The 18,957-nt window shown below is 52.5% G+C and overlaps 1 protein-coding gene across 8 annotated transcripts in view; it reads left to right on the top strand.

Moving 5' to 3' along the window:
- TMEM229B (transmembrane protein 229B) overlaps positions 1-18,433 on the top strand; it is a 42,244-nt gene extending 23,811 nt beyond the window's left edge. For 4 of the 8 annotated variants that reach the window (XM_027552221.1, XM_027552220.1, XM_027552222.1 and 1 more), the window contains exons 2-3: positions 4,862-5,043; positions 14,589-18,433. In XM_027552221.1, the coding sequence (XP_027408022.1) occupies positions 14,604-15,107 (504 nt within the window). In that variant the 5' untranslated portion in view covers positions 4,862-5,043; positions 14,589-14,603 and the 3' untranslated portion in view covers positions 15,108-18,433. Of the gene's footprint in view, positions 1-4,861; positions 5,044-8,797; positions 8,897-9,211; positions 9,281-9,492; positions 9,648-14,588 lie in introns of all 8 variants that reach the window. The other 4 variants (XM_027552225.1, XM_027552228.1, XM_027552227.1 and 1 more) reach the window with 3 other exon arrangements.
- The last annotated feature ends 524 nt before the right edge of the window (positions 18,434-18,957 follow it).

The following is an 18,957-nucleotide window of genomic DNA, read 5'->3' as shown; positions in this document are numbered from 1 at the left end:
GGCTGTGAAAAGTAGGGCACTGGGTGTCACGCTGTTGACAACGTCCAGACTTGTCCTTGCCCTGGGCTTCTTCTGCCTCCGCTGGGGAGGTGACGAAGGGGCAGGGTCTCCATTGCTCCAGAGGTAGGGTGTGGTGGATTTACCTGTGGGAACTCCTAAGGATGTGAGCAGTAATAGGGAGAAACCAGAGAGATGAATTCCTGCTCAGTGTGTGGGGGAGGCTGTGAGGCCACTGTCGTCTCTTCCTCTCCAGCTGACAGCAGGAACCTTGCTGGGGTCACATGATGAGGATCCCAGGCCCCTCAGCTGCCACCCGGTGGGATCTGCATAGGGGATTATTGGCAGAGGGGAGGGGAGGCAGCTCTGTACAGTAACATACACCTCACTCTGGGACGGCGGCCAGGCAGCTAATTAGAGAGCCCAGCAGCTGTCCAGCCTTTCAGGCAGTGAGCAGCAGCCACCCAGTGCCAGGGGGCGGGATGGGAGGGAAGGCAAGGAGCGCAGGGTCAGAGACCACTCTCTAAGGTGTAGGGGGATGTGGGCAGGCCGTCAGGGTTGGTTCTGGGGGGAGGAGGGGAGGGGGGACTCAGGGAGAGTGGGCTGGAGAGTGGGGAGGAGGAAAGAAGAAGAAAAGGTTATCAGGACAGGGTGGTCTGCAGGTGAGACAGAAGATGGGGCGGGGGGTGGGTGGTGGTGGTGAGATGTCCAGCAGGCAGGCAGGGAAACCCAAATTCCAAGCCCAGGGTGAGGGGAATGGAGTGGAAGGACATGGCCAGGTGGAGTGGGGAACCCATCTCCTATCTCCACCCTTTCTTCCGCATGCCAGACAGGCCCCAGGGCCTGGGGCTCCTTGCTCCCCAGAGAGAGCTGACCACACTCAGCCTCCCTGCCCCATCCCAGGGGAATTTGGAGTTCCTATTGCATTTGCAGCTGAGCGGTCACTCCTTGGTTTGGGGAGTTGCCAAATCCACTTGCGTTCAGGGTTGGTCTTACTACAGGACAAGTAAAAGCAGTTGTTCTGGGTCGAAAGGGAAGAACTGGGGAGGATATGCATAACCAGAGCAAACTCCAGTGGGTCTCTGAGGCATCCTCTCTTTACTTTATGGGCACCTGAGTGAGGGAATCTGTGGAAGAGAATAGGAAAGAAAAAGGCATAGTGTTTGCTTGCCGCTTCCTGGTTTCAGTCTTAGGTTTTGAGCCATGGAGAAGGGTTGTGGGGGAGGGTAGATTGGATTTTGAGGTTCTAGTCGGAGAAGCAGAGATTCAATCCTGCAAGCCCAGCTTACCCTAAATAGTTACAGGGGAGGAGAGAGAGCATTGCGGTGGGAATTTCCTGCCAGCAGCTGCTGGTTAAACCTCTTTGGGAGATGAATCCTACGTATATGAAAACTGGATGCGCCTTTTGAGAGTGCCAGCACATTGTAGAAATAACAGAATAGGCGTTGGTATTCTCTGACTTGAACCTGAGCTTGGCCTCTCACCTACGTGAGAGCCTGCAGTGTCTCCCAGGATGCCTAGGACGCGCTGTTCCAGCCCCATCTCTCCTCTCACGTCTTCTGTATGGTCCAGACCCCAGGCACTCACCCCATCTCTCCTCACCTTAGGCTGGGTGATGGCTTTTGGAGGTAGGGGAAAGGATAGCAAGTACCCTTCTTTCTTTCCTCTGCAGAGACAGCCCTGGCCATTGTAAACCAATATTTACGTGCATTGTGGGAAAGAACCCTTCTGTGATGGTGGCCTAAAGATTAGAGAACATATGGGGCTTCTCTGGTGGCTCAGATGGTAAAGAATCTGCTTGCAATGCAGGAGACCCGGCTTCAATCCCTGGGTTGGAAAGATCCCCTGGAGAAGGGAATGGCTACCCACTCCAGTATTCTTGCCTGGAGAATTCCATGGACAGAGGAGCCTAGGGCTACATACAGTCCATGGGGTTGCAAAGTCAGACAATGACTGAATGACTTAACACTTTCAGGCATCATTATGTTTGATTATTAACACTGGATATTGCAATCACCCAATAATTTAGCTGGAGCTTTCTCTACCTTGCCTGTCCCTCCATCCAACAGAAGGTCCATGGATTCAAGGGATTCACCATGTGAAGGGGGAAACAGACACTGAATCGTTTTAAGATGGGACCATATGTTTCAATGGGAGGATGTTCAATGCCCTGTAGAAACATCCGTGATAGAATAACTGGGGGACTGTGGGAGGATGTTGTCAAAAGAATGAAGAGGGGCAGGATCTCAAAGGAGGCGTGGGTGTGATGGGCTGCGGAGGAGGGCAGTTAGAGAGAGCTTGAACCTGAACGTGGTCTCTACTCCTTCAAGCTTCTGGGGCATCTGGTTGGGTTGAAGGAGAAGCTAGACGGACAGACTCAGCTGTATGTTTTCGAGTAAGCGGCTTACGGAACAGACTAAGTAGATTACACTCAATGAAGGAGGAGCATGTGCGGACATGGGCCTTGAGAATGAGACTGGGGTGGGAAGCAACTGGAAGGAATGCCGTGTGGAGAGAGGGGTGACTCTGGAGCCCTAGGACCAGGGTTTGAATCAAGTGTGTGGATTTGGCTTAATCGCTTACTGTCCTGAAACTCAGTATTTTCATCTTTAAAACGCAGCAGGGTTGTGGACAGGGTGGGAGGTAGACTAATTCCTGCCTTCCCTGCAGGAGTTTGGGGAAGAATCATGAGAGATGATACACTTGAAAAAGTTTAAATTCTACCCCCATGTTAGTTATCTAAGGGCTCTTCGCCCGTTCCTCTCTTCCAGAAACTTCTGGTTCAGGTCATGCTGTCCACAAGGGAGCATGCCCTCTATACCCTGGGACCCAGTTGAAGGGCCAGGGAGTGTTGGAGGAGTCTGGGGACAGGTGGTGTGCTGCAGGCAGAGGTGGGAGCCCATCACTTCCTTGTGCAGCACCCCCACCTGCCCCTGGCTCCCCAGAGGGAGAGCCTGCAGATGAGGAAGGAGGGGGGCTCCAACCTGAGGAGGGGCCCCAGAGGGACCCCGTTTTGACTGCTGCACTTCATCTGGGGCAGCCCCACAGCCAGTGAGAGGCTCCCAGGGCTGACTGCAGGCAGGCTGTGCTGCCAGGATGTGGGCTTTGGTTTCTGTTTCTGTTTGGGTTTGACTTGTGCTATCTCTGGGCCTCCTTAGGGCCCAGAGAAGGGGAAGTGCCCGTGAAGGGGACTCAAACTCCCCAGACATTGGGCCATGGTGATGCTGGGGGTGGAGGGCGTGCTGACATGCTGATGACAGGTACATGCCAGGGTGACCCCTGCTCACGGTCTGGCAGGCTGGGAGAAGGGAGTGGGGGGGGGCCCTCCTGTTTGTGGAGGAGATGGGGAGGGGCTGAGGCCAGGAGAGCATAGCAACCCACAGCCCCTCACCCCCTCTGTCCTTCATCCTTCAGTTCTCTCAGTGAGAGGCTCTGGGGAGAGATCTGGGGGTGCACACCTTTCCTACCCATAAGTACATGCGCACACAATGAATTTCAGTTCCCCAAGCCCTGCCCTTTCACTTCTCTTGGTTCCCCTCCCTGCTGCCTTGCAGGTTGTCAGCTTTGGAAGCAGAGGCCCAAGTCACCCCTGCTCAGAGAGCCTGGGGGGTGAGTAGAGGGAAGGAGGAGGGGGGCCATGGGCAGCAGCTCAGGTGGTGCTTCTGTGTTCACCCTGCTTGATGTCCACTGGGTATGGTGACAGCTTCCCCCAGTCACATACTGGTCTCAGTTTCTGAGCAGCTGGTCCCTCCTTCTGTAGGGCTGGGTTGGATCTGCGCTCTGTCCTTGGGCTCGTGCAGAAGGGGCAGTGTCCCAGGGATTTTCAGTGGAAGCTTCAGCACCTTCATATTAAAACAAAAATGTTGTTGTTCAGTTGCTCAGTCATGTCCGACTCTTTGTGACCCCATGGACTGCAGCACACCAGGCTTCCCTGTCCTTGAGTATCTCCCAGAGTTTGTTCAAGCTCATGTCCATTGAGCTGATGACGCCATCCAACCATCTCATCCTCTGCTTCCCCCTTCTCCTGCTGCCTTCACTCTTTCCCAGTATCAGGGTCTTTTCCAATGAGTCAGCTCTTCAAATCAGGTGGCCAAAGTATTGGAGCTTCAGCTTCAGCATCAGTCCTTCCAATGAATATTCAGGGTTGATTTCCTTCAGGAAACAAAAATAAATGTTGAAATCTCTACCAAATGGTCAAGTCTTAGGGCTATATTAAAAATATGTGTGTGGCAAGGGATGTTATGAAGTCAGATTTACATTGGCTTGTAGTTAGTTACTGATGTTAATGGGAACAGTCTGGCAATAATAATAAAAACAACAGAATGAATTAAATTTGAGTGAGTGGGGTGCGGGGAGAGGGCTTAGCACACATTGTGTTGGTGTGCTTGTTTTTCCAGTTGTAATTGTGCTTGGCTCCCCAAATGCTAAAAACAAATGTCCTATGTTGTCTGTCTTCTGTGAGGTTCTTGACTGCCCTTGAGAACAGATGTACCCACTACAGGGTGAAGGTGAGAGTGTAATTTGAAGCTAAATTGAGAAGGGAACTGGATTCTAAAATTATATCCCCGCTCAGATTTACAAGTGTGCACACATTCACTCATGGCGCAAGAAGCGCTGAGTCCTAGCCCCCGTGGGAGTCGCCTGGGATCCTTGCCGTGTTCTCATCACCGGATTAACCAGACCTGGGCGAGCAGGATGGCTGGGAGGATGTGGCTCCAGGAGAAGGCCCGAGGCCTGGGCGTGATGCGCGTCTGGTGCTGAGCCAGTGCCTGGAGTTGTTTGCCTTGAGGTCGCCTCTCTGACCAGCCTGGTAGCTCAGATCTGGAGCAGTTTAAGCTGATGAACTCCTCCTCTTTAATTCCAGGGATAAATGGAAGCCACCCACCCAGTAGCCAAGGATCAGCTGAGCCCTGGGGCTAATGCTTGCTCACACTGTTGAGAATGGCACTGCGGCCCAGCCAGGCACCGGGACAAAGGTTAACCCGGGACACTCGTGGCCAGTGATCCTGATGTCTGTTCAGAGCCGCGCACTCAAGGGTGTGATAAGTGAGTATGTTACTGGCTCCCAGGGGAATCACTGGCCCTTCCTGCCTCAGCAGCACGAGCACACGTCTGGAGATTCCACTTCTGAGCCTGCTTCCCATCCCAGGGCCTGTCACAGGGTTATGGTTTTGGAATGAGAGGGGGTTTTCCAGCAGTTTCAGGCCATATCACATGCTCGAGCCATCTTACAGCTACATGGCTTCTAAAAGCCAGGCCAGAGCCAGTTGAGCTAAGTGATGGGAGACACCCAGCCCTCAGGAGATGGCAACTCCTCCAATTCTCGTTCTCATCTGTAGTCTCATGAATGCGTTGGGCCCTGGGCTTCACCTCTGTGCAGTGGGAACTGGATCTTACCTAGGTTTTCAGACTCTGCCCAGAAGCCATGAGTGGATCACGTGGCTTGGGTAGGGCATCCGGGGCACTGGATGGGGAGGGATTTGTGGCATCTTGGCTGCCATAAATGTCATCAAGAGGAGCAAGTCCTCCACTGCTTCGCAGTGTTTCAGCCACGTCTCCTCCTTAGTCCAGAGGAGTGGCCTCTAGGGTGAGGGTCCTCTGGCTGTGGAGTCTCCTCTGTCCTCACACAGCCTTTCTTTCCAGCCTCAGCCTCTGGCTTTTCATTGATGACACTTTTAAAAATGACAATTGGCTGCTTTACCCAGAGGCTGTCCAGCCTAAAGGCTCATCTGTCTGAACAGGGCAGTCAGTTCCACTGAGGGATTCAGTGCTTTTGCACTCCTGACTGGATAGGCTTCCAGGAGGTGTTGGACTGGTCCATGTGAGCCCAGAGCCCTTAGATTCTACTTAGGAGAGAGGGCACGGGCAACTGGGCACTTCTCGGCTTTAGGTAATTCTTGACTCCACTGCTAGTTGATGGTTTAACATTCAAGGCTAGAATTTACTCTTTAGTCAGCCGAGGCTTACAAAATCAGTTCGTGACTGGACAGTCTTTCAGGAAGGGTGTTACTGTGTTGATTTATAGCCAAAGTGGTGTGAGCAAGCCTGGGCCATGGGAGGGGGTTTGGGGTGGATGGATGGTCGCAGAGACCACTATAGGAAATGCAGCCACTCAGACAGAGACCTATTCCCTGCATTACACAGAACTCCCCAGAACACCCTAACTCATCAGTCTTAAAACAGCTGTGCCCTGGACTTCCCTGGCAGTCCAGTAGTTAAGACTCCGTGCTTCCATTACAGGGGGTGTGGGTTCGATCCCTGGTTGGGGAACTAAGATCCCACATGCCGTGTGGAGTGGCCAAATACAAAAACAAAATGGTTATACCCTTTCGTCCAGTGATCCCACTTCTGGAATCGTTGAGAACTCTTTCGTTAGGAAATAGTCCCAGCAAAGACAAGGGCTGAATTTTCCTGGCACAGGCATAAAAGAGATGTTTCTTGTGGTGTCATTGTCAGAGTGGATATGGAAAACAGTTGTTCTCCCTTTGTTGAGCATCTCAGTTAAGTAAATTATAGTTCCCCATTTGGTGGAATATTATGCAGCCATTATAATGAGGAGGACATGGGAAATATAACAACTTGAAAAAAATGATTATGATGTCATGAGTGAAGTGTCAGGTTACAGGATAAGTACATTACAGTAACTTGTAAAATAAACACATGAGAAAAGATTGTAGAGGGGAGATGATAATGGCTGCTAGTTGCTAGAATTATGAATGCCTTTTCTATGATGCATGAATTTGTTTCTTTTAAAATGAAATTAAATCTGGATGCATACACACCATACCTTTAAAAGTGATTTTCTCTAAGACGTGGGAAGATGGGGGACTTCTGCTTTCTATGTCATTCCTTTCTGTCATGTTTAAATTTCAACTGTGAGCACATGTCATTTTTGTAATTGGGAAAATGACTTTAAAATGCTAGAAATAAAAAAAAATTTTTAAGGCTATATTTCCCAAGAAAGAGTTGAAGAGAAAGGCTGAGCTGGTTAACTTTTTATACCTGCTCCTAAACAGGACCTGAACCTGTTTGAGCCCATTCACTCATCATCAACTCATTCATTCACAGATAAAGCCAGTGGATCTCACTGCTGGGCACTGTTCTAGGCACTGGTTACCCAGGAATGAACAAAGCAGAGCCCCGCCCTTGTGGAACTTTCCTTCTAATTGGGAGAGACAGACAGTGAACAAGTAGCAAAATAGCAGAAACTGAAAGTGCTGTGACTAAAATGGCATGCCGTGAGTGAGGGGAAGGCTGCTTTGCATCAGAGATCAGAGAATCCTCTGAGGGGTAATGGATGAGCTGAGATCTGAATGACAACAGAGAGGCAGCCTCAGGAGGTCTGGGAAGGGGGGTCCTGCAGCCTGCAGGCACCACCCGCAGGCTGTCCATTGCTGCCTGAGCCCTGGTGAACCTCTGTGCCACCCTGACTTTATGCCCCAGGCCCACTCGCCCCCCCGCACCTGCCAGCTGGGATTTGCTTAGCATCCGAGGCCATCTGAATCCTCCCCTGCCGGCCACTCTGTGTGGATCGGTTGTTTCTGATACTCTGGCTGCTGCTGCTCCAGGCACAAGGCTTCTCTGGGCAGCCTCCACTGCTCTTGGCTGGCACTGCCATGGCAGGGCTGGGGCATCTAAGATTCCCGGCAGCACTGGGGTAGGCTGGCAGTCAGGGAAGCTCGGGGTAATATATGTCCTGGTGAGAGGTCTTTGAATGGCACGTGCTGCTGCGATGGTCCTGGGAGGGTCAGCTATGACCCAGGAGGACCTTCACGTAGTTCCTGCCAGAATGCAGCTTCAGAATAGAACCTGGCCTCTCAGGATAGGCTGAGCGCCTTCAGCAGCTCTGACACCAGACCTGAGCTTCACTGATGATCTACCTAGAAGCTCCTGTCCTTCTTGCTTTCCTGTTGTCTCTCCATATACCATCTCAGCCTGCCACAAGCAGAAACTCAGAAAATGTAGTGCCTTAGAGGAGACTGCAGTCAGGCTTAAGGGCCGTGAGGCGCGCTGATCAGGAGGGAAGACTCTGGAGCTGGGTTTGAGTCCCAGCAGACGGCTACCTTGTACAACCGTAAGAACTTGGGCTAATTTTGTAGCCTTTCTCTGCCTCAAATTCCCCATCTGTGAAATGGGCTTGAAGATTATCTGAGTTAACACATGGAAAGTACTGTGAAGAGTGCCTGATTATTACGTGACTTGGGAAGTGGCAGGTGGACCATCCCTGGGAGCTTTCCTGGGGGACACCCACAGCAAGAGAGGGTGGAACTGTACAGCGTTCTGGCCAGCCAGTGACCACAGGTATTTTCCCCCACTTGCTTCCCTTCTGGCCCTGAAGGCCCTCCCTGCCACGGTTTTCCTCTCCTTCAACCTGATGACCACAGGGGAAGCTCAGGACTGTTTGAGAACTTGCATCTGGCACCCAGCTGTCAGGGCACCCACCCACCCTTCAGTGACTCCACTCCCCTACCAGGAGACTAGACTCAGGGTTGCTCAAGCCATGCCCCAAATCCCTTGCCCACAGGGGCCCCTGGAAGGCCTGTGCATCTCCCCAGAGCAGTGGTATTAATTACCTTGTTGCCTGGGGATGGGGAGTGAAATTTGGGAAGTAAATGAAGTGAAAGAGCCTGTCTGCATGGAAGGGGAATCCCAGTTTTCTAGCAAGATGCTCCACTGGACGAAACTCCCAGAGTCGTTGTGTTGTAGTACCTTAGCTTCTGGGAACAAGATGGGAGTTTTGGGCAAAATGGGAGTTTTGGGCAAAACCAAGAGCAGTCACCCCATCTGGTTTTGCCTCCAGCCCATCTTGGACTTGAATGGTATTCTCTTCACTTCTCTCAACTACTCACTCTGCTCTCTGCCACCTAAGGAAAAGCTCAGCAGGTTCTGAGAATAGCAGGTGAGATTCTCCTAGGGAGCCAGGCTCGGAAAGCCAGCCTTCCCCCCTGCCCCACCTGTTTCCTGGGAGGGGTGGCGCCCTGTCCTTGGACACTCTTGGCTCTGGTCCTTTGCGGGAGCTCCTTGTGCCCAGATTCTTTCATCATACACGAGGGCTCTTGTACTTGTGTGCTGTTCCCCCGAATCCTGCTTGTGAAACCATCCACTGCTCTCCAGATTGTTTTCTCAGTCTTGCCCACCCTCTCTGCTGTACTCCGCCCCGAGTTTTCTTTGCCGGGCTGTCCCATCTTTGTGTCACAGTCCTGTTTGTCAGCAGGAGAAAGAAGCAACATCTCATGAGCTGCTGGTTCCTCTTGATGCCATTCTGACTGGGGCAGAACAGGAGGTACTGGAAGGGCCTGGGGCAAAGGGTTCAGGTGGAGGGAGGCCAGGCAGGGATGGGGGGCTGTTGGGCCTAGCAGAGGGAGGGAGAGCTTGTACTAGCTCAAAGTTTAAGCATAGCTCCGGTGATGATTAGAAATGGATTTGGGGAGTGGAGTTCTGAAAATCCTCCCCGGCCACTGGCCGCCTCTAATTTTAGCATCTGTCCCATCACAGTGTGAGCTGCCATCCCGGCTGACGACACTGCCTCACATCCCCGTCCCTGTCCTCACCCCTGCCTTCTGGCCCGGCCAGGACTTCCAGCTTTCCCCATTCATCTTCCGTGGACCAATCTTGGCACAACCTCTCAGACGTGGCCTGACCTCACCTAGGTATGCATTTTTCTCCCGCCCCCAACCTACCTGTATTCTTCCAGGCATGGAAGAGTCTAAAAATGGAATCCAGGTCTTGGGCTCGCCCTGTTCTCTCTCCACCACCATCCTCTTACCCTTTGACAGCTACTCCTTTAATCTTGCTTCTGCTCCCTAGGGTTTGGGGGGGTCCATCTCTTCCATGTCACCTGCTTCAGGGTGGGGGTGGGGGCTGCAGCCTCTGATGTGTAACTGGCCAGGAAGCCATTCTTGGCTGCCACAAAAGATGAGACCAAGAGGCAACGAGAGCAGGGTCTTAAAATCAGCATCAAGATGGGGACTGAGCTGAGTGATGTCTCCACCAGTTACATGAGGCTGCTGAAGGACACATCTGAAGAAGCCCCTTCCTTGGGGTCCTGTGGGACAGAGGGGCCAGGGGTACAAGTTCTGGCCAGGTGGAGAGACCTGAGTTCAGGGGACCCTGAGTCAGGTGGGAGGCAGAGTGGTCTCCAGGCCACCTCCGTCCACCCACCTCAGACCACGGACCCCTCCTCGCTCCTCAGTGAGTTTCACTGGAGTCCCAATCTGTTCTGGGCAGAGCTTAGGACCTGTTGGGAGTTCAGGATAAAATGAGAGCTTGAGGAACTGTGCAGGAATGCTGGCCCTTTTCACTCACATTTCTTTTAAAGCCTGGACCTCACAGGGCTGGTTCTGGGACCGTTCCCCTTCCATCAAACCTCCTCAGCCACACAGGAGCTTTCAGCTCCTGTTGATCCTCCTCAGCTGAGTTTCTGTCCTCCTGTGGGCTGTGGTATGATTTTTATTTTCACGAGTAGCTTGGCTGCCTGGGTTGGGGCTCTCGGTGGGGGCAAAGACCTGACTTGCTTGGCATGGAAGGCTGCCTGGCTGCTAGCAAGGACAGGCAGAAAGACCCTGCTACAGGTGGGAGGGAGAAGCTGACCCAAAGCTTGGCTCTGTGCCAGAAATGAAAGCCACCTTTTTTTGAGCATTCGCTATATCCTTAATAGTGGACTTCTCTTAGCTCATCCATTGGCCCTGTAACCTTGGAGCAAGTTACTCATTATTCTCACATATAAGGAAACTGGGGCTTCCCAGGTGGCTCAGTGGTAAAGAATCTATCTGCCAATGCAAGAGATACGAGTTCAATCCCTGGGTCAGGAAGATCCCCTGGAGACGGGAATGGCTACCCACTCCAGTATTCTTGCCTGGAGGGTTCCATGAACAGAGGAACCTGAAAGCTACAGTCCACGGGGTCGCAAAGAGTCGGACATGACTGAGTGACTCACACACACTGCATGCCTTTGCAAAATCAAAATTGTACTAAGTATTCTGTTTCGAAGCCTGCTTTTTTTCTCTTAATATTGTATTAAACAAACATTCATCAAGTGGCTACTAGTGCTGGCCTGCAAACAAATTGTGGCAAAGCTGGGTGCTGTCTATTGTCACAGAAGCAAATGGGGTGCAGAGGAAGGCAGGGCAGTGGACAGCTCTGGAGCTGCAAGGGTTTAGGAAAACATTCACAGAGGAGGACGTGGATCTTGAAGAAGGATTATGACTTCTCGGGCCATGGGTTAGGTGGGTGGCGGGGATGGGGGGTGACCTGTGCGGCAGCAGCAGTTGGGAAGGGCACCCCGGGTAACAAAATCAGCAATGGAGGGAGCAGGAGGAGAGGCTCCAAAGCAGAAGTGTATCACTAAGGGCTTTGCCAGTCATGCCTAGGAGCTGAGCCTTACTCTGCAGATATTGAAGATCCACTAATGGGCTTTAAGTGGAGAGAACCATTGGGTTTGTATTTTAGAAAGACTTGTTTTTATACACTCTTTCACAGTGTGCTGGGTGAGTTGAAATGAGCGAGGCAAGGCTGGGACACTGAGAGACTATTGGAGTCATCCAGGTGAGAGATGATGAGGCTTGAACTAGAGCAAGAATGAGAAAGAGGAAAGAAGAGGAGGAGATGGATTTCAAAGATATTTAAGAGGTAGAATGGATAGGAGTTAATGGCTGACTTGGTGGCTTTGCCATGTGACTTGCTTGGACCAGTAAGATGTTAGGGGGCGTGACTTAACCATTTAACCAGTATTGAAAAGCACTGGTGCAGTTGGGTTGCTTGCTCTTGGGCCTCTGCCTCTTGCCATGAGAACTTGCTGAGGCTAGTCCACTGGGCCCAGGGAAGGGGCGAGAGGCAAGTGGAGCAGAGCCATCCCGGCCAAGCATAGGACAGACAGAGCCCTTAGATGACTCACAGTCTCATGACTGAGGCCAGCCAAGATCTGCCAATCCACAGGCATGTGAGTTGTAATAATAAATGAGAGTTTATTGAAGCCACCAAGTTTGGGGATGATTTGTTATGCAGCACTTGCTGAGTGATAAAAATGTCTTCATTCTTGAATTGAGTGTTTACTATGTTCGAGGCACTATTCTTGGCATCTGGGGATGCAGTGCTGAATCAGACAAAACCCTTAATTTCAGGGAGTTCAGGTTAAAGGGGCAATGTGGCAGAAGAAGCAAGAAGGACCTCTGTCTGCTAACTGGGTGCGTGGTGGTACCATTAATCAAGATGGGGGTCATAGGAGGAAAACAGACTTTTGGAGAGAAGATAATGAGTTCGATTAAGGAAAGGAATATGAGGTGCCCATAGGACACTTGGGTGGAGGTGGTCAGAAAGGAATAGGATAAATAGGTATAGAACACAGGAAAGATGTTTGGCTGGAGATTGAAAATTATCAGCATAGTGAAACAAAATCATCTGTACCAAAGAGAGACAAAATACTTGGTGTGGATATTCAGAGGAGGAAGAAAGGATTTGTGGTTGGGAGGATGCAAAAGATTTTGTACCAGAGGTAACCTATAAGCTGGGTTTGTACTTGTGGAGGCAAGAAGACAAACACACAGAAAACAATAAATCGGATGGTGGTAAGACAGGGAGAGCTGGAAATGTGAGAATTAGGCTGAAAACGTAGATTGGAGTGAGATCCTGGAGAGTCTTGAATGCCAGGCCGCCTGCATTGGGAGCACGGAAACTTAGCCACTGGACCACCAGGGAAGTCCCTACAGATGTCATCTTGTTAACCTCTGTCCCCTCTAGCACTTTGAAGAGAGGATTGCCAGAGGTGTCAGCCCTGAGTCTACTGGCAGCTGGCAGAGCTGTGGTTCATGTTCTCGTGTTTTATCTTCCCATTCTCGGTTTAACCATGAACTCTTTCATCCCACCCTCCATAAAAACTGCACGTCATTTAGAGATGCCTGTTCAGGGGAGGTCTGTGCCAAGGCTTCAGGCCAGAGGCCTGGGAGGTAGTTGCTGCCCTCAAAGAGTACACAGGCTGGTGGGATCAAGAGGGCATGTGCCTCAAAATAGTAAATTGGGGTAGCATTGAATAAAGGACCAAATGAGTGGTCCACACAGTCTCCAGCGCAGGGCCAGGCCAGTCTTCGGGGAAATGTGATGGGGCCTTGAAGATCAGTGGGGTTTAAAAGAGAGGAACGGAAGGGAATAAGAAGTAGAAGGGAGGACTCTCTCTTCTGTCAGCCCACTGGTTTCCTTTCAACAAACTAAACACCAAAACCCCACTTAACAGAGCACTTAAAGACAAACGAGACCACAACAAGCCACCACTTCACACTCATTAGAACGGCCATCATCACAAAACCAGAAACTAGCAAGTGCTGGCAGGGATATGGAGAAATTGGAACTCTTGTGCATTGCTGGTGGGAATGTAATATAGTAAGTATAGCTGTTGTGGAAAACAGAAAATGAAAATAAAATTGCCATATGATCCAGCAAGTCTACTTCTGGGTGTGTACCCAAAAGAATTGAAAGCAGAGACTGGAATACATATTTGTATACCCATGGTCAGAGCAGCGGGCTTCCCTGGTGGCTCAGCCTGCAATGCCGGAGATCTGGGTTGTGCCTCTGAGTTGGGAAGATCTCCTGGGGGAGGGCATGGCAACCCACTCCAGGATTCTTGTCTGGAGAATCCCCATGGACAGAGGAGCCTGGCAGCTTGCGACCATGGGGTTGCAAAGAGCCAGACACGACTGAGTGACTAAGCACAGTTCAGGGCAGCATTATTCACAGTAACCAAAAACACCCATTAATGGATGAATTGATTAAAAAAAATATATCTAGATAGATCAGCATCAAATATTATTTAGCCTTAAAAAGGGAAGGAAATTCTGACCCTTGCCACAACATGGATGAACCATGAAGATATTCTGCTCGGTGAAATAAGCCAGTCACAGTAGGACAGATATTGCATGATTCCATTTAAATTATAAGATACCTGTGGAAGTCAAATTCCTAAAGAGAAAGTAGAACAGTGGTTGCATGGACTGGGGAGGGGATGGAAGTCCGCGTTTAATGAGTGTGCCCTTTCAGTCTGGAATGGGGGAAATGTTTTGGAGATGACTGGTGGTGAACTCCACTCAGTGTACACTTAACACAAGGTAAAGTGGTAACTTTTATATGTTCACACACACACCCAAACGTTACTGGCTCCTTAGATCTCAGAAACATGATGTGGAGATGTTTGAGAAGTGAAGGAAGAGATGGGAACCCCAGTGGCAAAAGATGAGCAAGTAGCTTGGAAATGAGGGGGATTCTGGGCCAGGATAGCCGCCGCTTTCACTGACCACGAATAAATCCTAAGAAGTTAAGACGGGGAGTGTGCTAGCCACCTCCCTCTGAGCAGCACTTGAGGAGAGTTGGCTCAGAGGAAGCCAGTGGGGGCTGTTTGTATTCTTTTCTTTCTCCTGCCTCCCTGGCTCAGGTAAGGACTATGAACTGAAGTAAGGGACAAGGAACAGGCTTAGGAAAACGATGGCTGACTAAAGAGAAAGGCAGAAGCAGGCTTGAAATCCCTCCGGCTGGCCACGGCAGACCCTTGGGCCGGGCGGTGGCAGCCCCTCCGCGCCTGCCTCACCTGTGTGTCCTTTGATCCCCAGCGGCCAGTCGGCACCATGGCTTCCGCCGAGCCCCTGACGGCGCTGTCCCGCTGGTACCTGTACGCCATCCACGGCTACTTCTGCGAGGTGATGTTCACGGCGGCCTGGGAGTTCGTGGTGAACTTTAACTGGAAGTTCCCGGGGGTCACGAGCGTGTGGGCGCTCTTCATCTACGGCACGTCCATCCTCATCGTGGAGCGCATGTACCTGCGCCTGCGTGGCCGCTGCCCGCTGCTGCTGCGCTGCCTCATCTACACGCTCTGGACCTACCTGTGGGAGTTCACCACCGGCTTCATCCTGCGCCAGTTCAACGCCTGCCCCTGGGACTACTCCCAGTTCGACTTTGACTTCATGGGCCTCATCACCCTGGAGTACGCTGTGCCCTGGTTCTGCGGGGCCCTCCTCGTGGAGCAGTTCGTCATCCGCAACACCCTCCGCCTCCGCTTTGACAAGGATGCTGAGCCCGGGGAGCCCAGCGGTGCCCTGGCCCTGGCCAATGGCCACGTCAAGACTGACTGAGTTGCGGGGGGAGCTGCTGGGTTGGGGCCCCCGGGGGCTCTCATGGACCCTGTGGACAAGGGTACCAAGCTGGTGGGGTTGCCCCCTCTGTACAGCACAAGCCCCGCCCAATGGGGGAGCACACGGAATACCCCCGGACCCTCCGCTGTGGGCAGGGTTGGAGGCACGGTCAGGTGTTGGGGGCGGCAAAGGAACCTGGGGTAGAGTGCGTGGATCTCAGCCCAGCTCAGGGGCCGGAGGCGGGAGGCCTGTGGTTACGCAGCGACTGGATTTATGTGGGTGACTTTGGAGGCAGCAGGCCCTGTCTTGGCGAAGGTACTCTGAGGAGTCAGAAGGTGGGAGGCAAGGCCTGCAGGAGCTGTCGGAGGGTACAGCCGCCGCTGCCTCCCTCCCTCTCACCTGGTTTAGTTGGGCTTGGGCTGGTTCCATTAGGCAATATTCAGGTGCTTGCTTGCAACCAATACCTCCCCCCAAGGCCTATTGATCTGCAGCCTAAGAAGAGACTGGGCAGCTAGGAGGCTGCTGGGCAGGACTGCTGGTCTGCAAGGGCTGGGAGGCCTTCCCTTGGTTCCTCTCCCCTCCCCCAGGGCCCCACGCTGCTCCCTTGGCCTTCTGGGGCTCTCCCCTGGTGCTGGATTCCCACCAACCTTGGGCTTTGGGAGGTTTCAATCCCTGTGTGTTCGGTGGCGTTTCCCCCTTTTCTCTTATTTTCAGAGCCTTTACCGCTAGCAGCCCCCTGTATCCATGTCAACCACCCCACCTGTCCCCACCCCCTCTCCCTAGCCAACACAACAGCTGCCAGAGATAGAGCCCTGAGCAGATCCGTCCCACCCTCTTGCAGCCTTCCCTCCCCTATTGCCACTGGCCTGATCCCTGGGAAGTTCCTTGTTATGGCTCCCCTCCCCCTTATCTGGGGGACAGTGGCAGGGCCCCTGGTGCTCACCTCCCTGCAGTGGCTAAAAACTGAATGACACCCCCAACGCAGAGTCAGGCTAAGATGTGCCCCACAGATCCACAATGGGGACCGAGAGACAAATCAGTTGCAGGGGGAGAGGGAGGGGGAGGTGGGCAGTAAAGGCACCCGGCTGGTTTATTTTCAAAACAGCTAGGGACAGTCCAGCTTTCCAGAGGGTGGAGGAGCAGGTATCCAGTGCTGAAGAGTCATGGAGACTGACTAAGGGAGGAAAAGGGGGCTTTTCAGCTTTGGCAACGGCAGCCCACTCCAGTATCCTTGCCTGGAGAATCCCACAGACAGATGAACCTGGCAGGCTATAGTTCGTGGGGTCGCAGAGTCGGACACGACTGATCAACTAACACTTTGACTTTGGGAGGGTCCTCAAAGCATCCGTAGCAGGAATGAGTTAGTTCTGGTTCTGCCATAGCCCCAGCCCTGCAGCAAAACCTCCTTAGATCTATCGTCTCCTTCCCCCTCCCGGAGAGACGAGCCCACGGAGCTTGCTCCTTAAACAGGATTAAGCCTGCCATGCTCATGGGCGTTGTCACCTCAGTTGCCCCACCTTCCCCACTGACAGGTCCATTGCTGGCAGTGGACAGAGAGATCCTAACTGCAGCCCACTTCCAGCTCTGCCGCCTCCCCCAGGGGAGGGCTCCAGCGAACGCAGCCTATCCTGCGGAACACGGTCTCTTCTTGACCACCCTAGGACTCTTAGGTAGAAATTAGCCTTTCCCTTTTTATAGAACATTAAAAGTGGTAATACCACCTGTGGAGAGAAGTTCCTCTTCTTGCTGTACTACTCCAAGTATACTCTGCAGACAGTACCAGCCAAGGCGCAAGCCGGGGTGTGGGTGCTGGGGGTGGGTAGTGTGGTGTCCTGGACTGGGAGAAAGGCTGGGAGACTCTGCCTTTGGCAGGGTTGTGTTCTGCAGTGACCCTGTCCAGGACAGGATAAAGGGTGATCCCCAGTTTCTCTGTCCTGGGCAGGCTCCTCAAGTCCAGGCACGACCTACATTCTGCAGGGATTAACCCTCTCTTTGATTTTATGTGGCTCCAGTTGCAGGGCTTTGGGGCTCCCAGGGACTCAACTTAACAGTGGGGGCCAATTGCTTTCCATCTACTATTGGAGGGGATTCTAGAGGAAGAGTATTGCCTGGTCGCCCGTTCCGTAGTCATCTGCTACGACGGCCCTGTAGTCGTTCTGCCCTGTAGTCATCTCCTTGGTCTTTTCCCCTTGCTCCATGCTATCTCAGTCTCCTGGAAACCTACCCCTGACCCCTCCAAGCCCCCTAGTGGGCCCTTAGACCACACCACTCACCTTTTGTTCTTTCCTCCAGGATGGAAATCTGGTGGTCAGCTTGTTGATGTCTCCCAGCCCAAGGCCTCTGTGATTCTCTCCCAGAGCCAGCCCTTGGATGGCCCACCGGGTCTGTCTGCTCCAGAAGGTTGCCCTGCACATGCTCCCTGGTACCATCTCTCTTGGCCCTATAAACTCCCAAGTGCGAAAGGTCCCCGAGTAAATCTGCCTGCCTGGCAGCATGCAGAGCACTATGCTTCTGCTTCCTCCAGGTGCCCCAAGGCTCCTGTTCTCTCTCACATTCACTCCAGGTGACCGGGATCTGCAGGCTCAGAGCTCACCAGAGGTCAACCAGACCTCAAGTCTTGCTTTTTTTTGGGTATCTTCTGGGCCCCAATCCATTAGTGCCCAAGGACTCAGAAGTTTGGAGTAATCCAGCCCTGCAAAGCAGGAGAGAATCTACTCACTCTTCATGAACCTCTGATGTCCTGGGCCTCTCCCCACTGGCCATGGCAGCATCTCTGAGTCACAGGTCACCATGTGCTGCCCTGCATGGTTGAATCGCTTCCAACATCTGCTAGGCATCCTGTCCCTTGTGCCATGTCCCCTCTGATGTGCCAGTGAGTCACAATGGCCTATGCTTATTCACAGCAATAATACCTAGGGGGTGCCCGCAAAGTCCTTTTGTCCTGGTCCCTCGCCTTCTGCATGGGTCTCCTGGGGAGGCAGCCATTGAGTGGATGAGGTCATGAGAACCTGTATTTATGAAACTCTGGGCTATGCAGACATCGTCAAGGGGATGCAGAAAAATAGGAGGCCCAGGCCTGGGAGAGTTATGCCTCAGGCAAGGAAAGCAGCTTCCACTCCAAGGCTGCCCCAGGCCTGGAGGACCTGCAGGTCCCTGCTCTGCGAAAGGGCCTTTCATGGGTGGGACTGTCTCCCAGCTATGGCAGCTCTTCCGAAGGACACATGACTGGTTTGTGCGCCCATTGCCTGCTCTGTCTCCATTGGTCTCGTTGTCTCTTTCTTTTCACATTTGTGCAGATAAAATATACTGGTGTTTGTGTTCCAGGACTGACTCTGGCCCATCTCTGTTTCTTATATTTTGGAGCCCCATCCCTAGGGGCTGCTGGCCCTGCACACACTGGCGTCACACTGTCCTGAAGCATGCTGGACAGGGCCGTGCTGTAGGAAGGGCAGATGGCCCTCTCTACCAGTCTTATCCACAATCTCTGTGCTGACCTGCTCTGGTAACCTGAATTCTCCACCCAGCCCCTCCCACTCCCCATCACAGTCTGGTCCAGTCCTGACTTTGGGCCCAGACTACCAGGCAGATGGAGCCGCTCAGGCAGTATCCAGGTTGGCTGTAAGTTACTGCCCATGAGATGAGCTCCTCTCAAAATGCCAGCCATAACCTGCCATGTCTCATGGGGCAGGAGGGCCCATGGAGAGAGTCTGAGGGTACCCCAAAGAGCTGGAAGGCCAGACTCCCTTACTTCCCGTTGCCTTGGGAGTCACGCTATTTAGAAACAGAATTTTGCACATCCCCCGGCAGTGCTGTTTTCCCCGAGAAGTGCGTTTGGAGGGAGTCATCCCTT

The sequence above is a fragment of the Bos indicus x Bos taurus genome, chromosome 10 (assembly GCF_003369695.1).
Source record: "Bos indicus x Bos taurus breed Angus x Brahman F1 hybrid chromosome 10, Bos_hybrid_MaternalHap_v2.0, whole genome shotgun sequence".
NCBI lineage: Eukaryota > Metazoa > Chordata > Mammalia > Artiodactyla > Bovidae > Bos > Bos indicus x Bos taurus.
The sequence above is the reverse complement of the archived record's forward strand: the minus strand, read 5'-3'. Positions and strand labels throughout refer to the sequence as shown.